Raw genomic sequence first — 6,073 nt, forward strand, 5'->3', positions numbered from 1 at the left:
TGGGCTTGGGTGCCTTGTAGGGTGGGGGAGGGGACGTGTGTAGGAACCATGGTACTCCTGAGTGGAGGTGGCACTGGCTTTTTCAGCTGTGGCCAGGAGTCCCGACGCCAGCCCCAGTGCACCACTCACTCACCGCGTGTTTGGACAGTGGCTGGTGTCGTTTGCAGGATGCCCAGCCATGCCTCCCTGACACCTACTGTCCCAAGTGAGGTGGGCAGGATGGGCTGGATCACAGCTGCCCACTGCCCCAGCCTTCCTTTTGCCATTGCTCTAGGAATCAGATGCTGGAGCTGGGGGTGCCGACAGAGCAGGCAGTTCAGGAGCCGGATGCCAGGGCCAGCTGGCACAAGGTGTTCCCTGGGACAGGGAAGGGTATGGGCTCTCCAGAGAAGGGAACCAGGCCAGGGTCCCTGTATGTGTGTGGCTGGCACCCCCTGCTGGCTTCTGGGGGGAGTGCAGCCATCTGTTCAAGTCCCAGCTGATCTCCTGTGCCCTCCCCGGGAGGACTACCCCACACTCCTGCTTGGTACTTGTTTGCCCTGGTCTGGGCCCAGAGACTGGCAGCCTGAGCTGGACTCAGAGAAGCAGCCCTTGAGCATTCCCCAGGGCTCTGCACACTACCCGGGATGCAGGCCCCTGACGGCCAGGTGAGGAAGCAGCTCAGAGCCAGCTGGGCCTGGCCTCAAGTGGCAGCCAGAGGAAGCTTGTCCCGGCCTGGACTTCTCAGTCTACTAACCTGCTAGTGCTTCTTGTCGTTTTCTTCCTGGCCCCAGGGAGGCCCTATAGCAGCTAGAGGAAGAAGTGCCTGGTACCCATGGCCGTCTGGAGTGAGGGGAGCTCGGGGTTGGAGCTGGGCTATGGCCCTGGGTCAAAACTAAGCTTCCCAGAGGATGGTCCCCACCTTGCCTCATCCCCTGACCAGCCCACTCCATGCCATGTGGAAACTGGCCCCTGGTGGCCGACTGGACCCTTAAGACAGGGCCAGGCTGAGAGCTGGGAGGCTGACGCAGGACCGGCTGGGAGGGGCTTTGGATTCAGGTAGTGGCTTCAGCCCCCCAGCCTGCTGTGCCAGAGCCTCTTGCCCTCCCGTTACCCTGGCTTCCTCTGTAAAACAAACCACGGGTCCTACACAGTCCCCTCCCCCACCCTGCAAGGCACCATGCTGTCTACAGAGGACCTGGCATGGCGGGACCAGAGGGGCTGCCCTCTCCAGGCTTCGCACTCTCTGCTGCCCACCTCCCCAGCCCCATCTGCGCCTGCCTGGCTCTGGCCCCACACAGTTGGGACCTCTGACTTGAGCCAGCCGGGAGCTAAGGTGTGATTCCTCCCACAGGGCCCTGCCTGCCCTGTGCCCGAGCTGCCCTCGCCCCCCTCCGCTGGCTACAGCTCTGCGGGACAGAAGCCCGAGGCAGTGGTGCACGCCATGAAGGTAAGGGCCCCACTGCCCAAGCCCGAGATGCCCGGTGCACTCTGGGGCCTTGGAGGCCACCTGTGCTCTCTGTGCGCAGGGCATCTGAGCAGCAGGGTGGGGGATTTCGCCTCTCAGCCGGTGGCTGGGGCCGTGGCTGTCCAGTGAAGGACTCAGAGGTGGGGAGTGGGGACTAGTGTCACCTGTCAGCCCTCCCTGAGCTACTGCAGCTGGGGAAACAGAGGCCTGGTGGGGGAGGACAGGCATTGCCCTAGGGCCAGAGATCTGGGGCAGGAGTGGGTTGGGACCGAAGCCCAGGTTTCTTCGGTGAACCTCAGCCTCCAGGTGCGGGGGCAGGTCTTCCTCATGTCTCCAAGGGCACCCACACCTGAGCACATCGCCTGCCCCACACCCCTCCTTCCTTCCCCTGTGCCAGGAGCCTCGTGTGGGGTGTGGGCTGCCCTGTGCTGTTACACGAGTGAGTCCACCTGTCTGAAGTTTGTCCCTGCCACCTGGCCACCCTTGTCCTGGGTGACCCGTCCCTGAGTCAGGGATGCTGCTTCCCTTGTATGGAGACCGTGGTGTCGCAGGGTGAAGAGACATCCACACCCTGCCCCCCAGCAGCTCGGGACCTCAGCTTCTCCGTGTAGCCAGGGAAGCCAAGGCTGCAGGGGTCAGGTGACTTGCTGGAGGCCTACTGCTGGCCTCTGCCCCACACTCTGGGACTGATCTTCATCCTTCAGGTCCTGGAGGTGCATGAGAACCTGGACCGGCAGCTCCAGCACAGCTGTGAGGAGGACCTGAGCGAGGAGGAGAAAGCCATCGTCCGGGAGATGTGCAACGTAGGGCGCTCCCCGGGCTGCGGTGGGGGTCTGGCGCGGGGGCACAATGAGGTTCACCTGGCGGGTCACACCCCTCCCTGTGTAGGGCTGTTTTGCACACACTCAGCTGCTGCCCTGGGCAGCTCCAGAATGTTGGAGGCTCTGGACTCCCTGGCCTGTTGTCACCCACTCTACTCCCCCTGCCAGAGGGCCCCTGACCATGGCTAGGTCTCTCCCTCCCCAGGAGTGCCACGCCTGGGGCTTGGAGTTCCCCACCCCAGCACTGCTCTGGTTCATCCAGCCCTGGAGCCCTTGGGCCCTGGGTGTCTGACCCTGGCCTCCCAGCTCACCTGTGCCCCCTGGCGGCGGCTGGCCTTGCGTTTAGTTCTCAAAGCTGAATATGCAGACCTGCAGGCCTGGGCTGCCCCGTCTGCCTGGGAGAGCCTCGTCCTTGGCCCCTCTGACCACCAGTTGACTTGTTGGACCTTTGCAAGAGCTGTGGGGAAGGGCTGTCTTAGGTCCACGGGCCCTACAGAACAGCCACGAGGCCAAAACTGCTCCGGGGCAGCCATGATTGGGGTGGGGCAGGACCAGGCCTCAGCACCTCCAGGCCTCTTGCGGCCTCAGTCTCCCTTCCTGGTCCCAGGGCTCTGAGGACATGGGCGATTTGCAGGGATAAGGCAGGAGGCATGCGCAGGCCAGCGGTGGGCTCAGGCGGGCCCTCCACTCACGTCTTGCCCTTCTCTGCAGGTGGTCTGGAGGAAGCTGGGAGACGCTGCCAGCTCCAAGCCCTCCATCCGGCAGCACCTGTCTGGAAACCAGTTCAAGGGTCCTTTGTAGGGCCATTCTTCACGGATGTGGACTGGCCCCTCCCAGGGCTCCCAGGCCCTAGACGAGGGCAGGACTCTCGTAAGCCACTGTCTTTCTCTGGTGAGTTGTACATAGGACACGGACCACCCTGGCTGCGTGCCGAGACACTCTGTCGGCCAGGCCTCCGCTCCCGCCTCATGCACCAGCAAACTGCGAAGATGCGAAGCCGCGACTGCTCCCTGGTGGCCAGAGTGACCTGGCTCCCTCTCTGGCCTCGGGCTCCATTTGCAAGAGGCTGAAGGCCCCTGCTGGGATGCCAGGCTCAGGGACTGTCCAGGCTTCCGTGTCCTGCCCTCGATGTGGGGGCCGCTCATCAAGCTTTCCATCCTCCTGGTGCCCCTGTACTGGACAGAGGCTGTCATCACCTGAATCCTGACACAGTGGCACCATTTCCTGCCCTGCCATGGTCAGGACCCCAGCTCACCCAGCACTGGGTCCTCTGTGTCATGGACAAGGAAACTCACCATGTCTGGCTGCTGGAGCTGCTTGGGGCTCCCAGGCCCTTCCTCTGACCTTGGCCCTGGGAGCTTGGAGTCTCTGCTGTTGGGGGTTGGTGCCAGCCACCCTGATGCCAGTTGCTGCTTGTTTTTAGTGTTCCCCCTCCCTGATGCCCCCAAACATACATTCTCTGTGGTCTCTGTACCCTGTGCCAGGGTTAGCCCCATCTTTTAGGGTCCCTGCTGCCCAGCATCCTACCTGGGGCTCACAGGAACAGGGAAGGTCCTGGAGGGCTTCTGGGCTGAGCTGCATCTAGGGATGGGTAGAACCGGGTCATTCGGAGTCCCTGGTCAGCTGTGGGGTGGCTGCCTCCAGGGCTGGCTCTACCTGGTCACTGTGGACACAGCTACAGGGGCTTCTCATGATGAGTATTCTGTTCTCTTTTGGAAGGAAGGACCCTGACTTGGTTCTGGCTTTAATTTACTGTGTGACCTTCATGAAATCACACAGCTTCTCTGGGCCCCTGCTGTAGATGGTCTCAGTCCTCACAGCTCACAAGCCAAGGCCAAGCTCATGTTGCTGCCTTGCTGTCTCATGGCAGGTCACCTCTTCTCTCCAAGCCTCAGTGTTCTAAGCTACAAAATGGACGCCACCCTCCTTACAGCAAGAGACCTTCAATGTAAATGATCCCGTATAAACCATGAAGTGTGATAGGAAATATTTTTTAGTCTGTGAGAGGAAAATGAGGCCCAGGAAGGGAGGTGATATTGTACTACTACACATAGTGCCCTGGCTACGGGGGAGATCCTAAAATCTCTAAGAGGGCAGGCCATTTTGATGACATCCACGCATGCACGTAACTGGCCAGCCCCAACCCCGACTCACCTCTGTTCACTTCCCGCTGTCAGCCGTGTCTCCCCTCCTCCGATGGTACTTGAGCTCCGTGCAGCAGGTACTTGAAGGGCCCAAGGAGCGTCTTCCTATCAGGCAGGTCTCATTCAGGCCGAGCCAAGGATGGGGACCAGGGCAGGGGAGGGCAGATGTCTTCCTGCTGTTTTCCCCAGCTGGGGACCCTCTATAGGGAGTGGTTCCCTTGGCGTTTGCCATCTGCGCCCTTGTGTCCTGCACTCAGGGGAAAGGCCCGCAGCCCTTGGCGTGCCCTGGGAGTGCCAGCTAGGTGCTTCAGGGCTGGGCCTGCTGCTCTTGCTGTGGGCGTTAGCAGAAAGCTCTTCCCAGGAGCTGCTGCCTGGTCAGGTGATGAGCTCCCTGTCCTCAGGGGTCTGCCCCCATCTACTGGTCATGGTACTGCGTCATGCCTGCCTAAGCGGGAAGCTGGGCTGGTGACACACATGTCCCTTTGGGTGTGGGTCCATGCTGTGTAGGAGCCCAGTCCGGGAGCCCACGTGTCGTGTTTGGATCAGGGTGGCTTGGCCACCACTGAAATAAGCAATAAGGGCTCCTGGTATCTGCAGATCTACCCAGGGAACAGCCTGGAAGCCACCTGTGTCCTGAGGGAAGTGACCCCATTCCTGGTGCTGTGGAGGCACCAGGGGTCTGTGGAGCACCTCCTGCCTGCCAGAGGCCCCTGAGTCCACACAACAGTGGACAGCTTTCTGGGACGGGACTGTGACAGTCATGTCTTCAACGCAACAGTTAGTAAAAGCCAGCAGCAGCAGGAGCCCAGGTGCCCTTGGCAGTGGCAGAGCCACGAGTGAGCTGGGGTGGGCCCCACCGGGCCTCTCACAGTGGGGAGCCTGTGGCCATAGCTCAGGGTGACACCGGGTGGCCCTCCCTTCTGGAGCCTTAGCTCTGAAACTCCTGGGCAGGGGCCAAGGGGATGGCCTTTCATAGAGGCCCCTTTCCGTTTCACATGCTAATTCTCAATCCTGAAGCCCAAGGACACTCAACACTGGCTTCAGTTCCACTGTGACAGGTCACCCTTCTGGTCCCAGCCCAGGTGGCCTCACCTATGCTGGAGTCAGAATCTGCTGAGCACATTTTTTTAGGGTGGCACATTTTTATCCAAAAGTTATTAGCTACACACCAGTGTTTAAAGAGGAAAAAGTGACCTTTCATTTGTTTTTTCTTGAAACTTGAGAGGAAAAAAAACAAAAACATACTACTGATTTTTTTTTTTTTTTAAAAGAAACAAACTAAACGCATGGCTGCAGAGTGCTAGAGGTGTCTATTTTTCATACTGTGGGGAAAGTACTCATGCTGCTTTTTGGAAACAGGCTGGGACGTCTGGTTCCTGTCCTGGGCCGGCAGCTATGCTATTTTCTGTAGAAGGTGACCAAGGTGGACCTGCAGCCACCCCCACAGAGCCGAGCCTGTGGATTCCCGCCTGTTTCTACCTTCTATTAAACCACTTTGATTTGTGGAGAGAATAGAACTTTTTGATAGTGTGGTAAAAACATTGATTTGAACTATTTTAGTAAAAGGAGTAACAAATAAGATTGTGACCGTGTATACTTTGAGCTAGATAAATAAAGGCCTCTTTGCAAGCCTTCTGGTTGGTGCTCCCTGCTCATCTCTG

At 59.4% G+C, this 6,073-nt stretch overlaps 1 protein-coding gene across 4 annotated transcripts in view; it reads left to right on the forward strand.

Annotated features, from left to right (window-relative positions):
• The window catches only part of Ccdc85c (coiled-coil domain containing 85C), a 71,071-nt gene extending 65,058 nt beyond the window's left edge, over positions 1-6,013 (forward strand). For all 4 annotated transcript variants that reach the window (XM_026399442.2, XM_077799628.1, XM_026399443.2 and 1 more), the window contains 3 exons: positions 1,334-1,429; positions 2,152-2,250; positions 2,980-6,013. In XM_026399442.2, the coding sequence (XP_026255227.1) occupies positions 1,334-1,429; positions 2,152-2,250; positions 2,980-3,069 (285 nt within the window). In that variant the 3' untranslated portion in view covers positions 3,070-6,013. The remainder of the gene's footprint in view (positions 1-1,333; positions 1,430-2,151; positions 2,251-2,979) is intronic.
• Positions 6,014-6,073: the final 60 nt, after the last annotated feature.

The sequence above is a fragment of the Urocitellus parryii genome, chromosome 6, assembly GCF_045843805.1.
Source record: "Urocitellus parryii isolate mUroPar1 chromosome 6, mUroPar1.hap1, whole genome shotgun sequence".
NCBI lineage: Eukaryota > Metazoa > Chordata > Mammalia > Rodentia > Sciuridae > Urocitellus > Urocitellus parryii.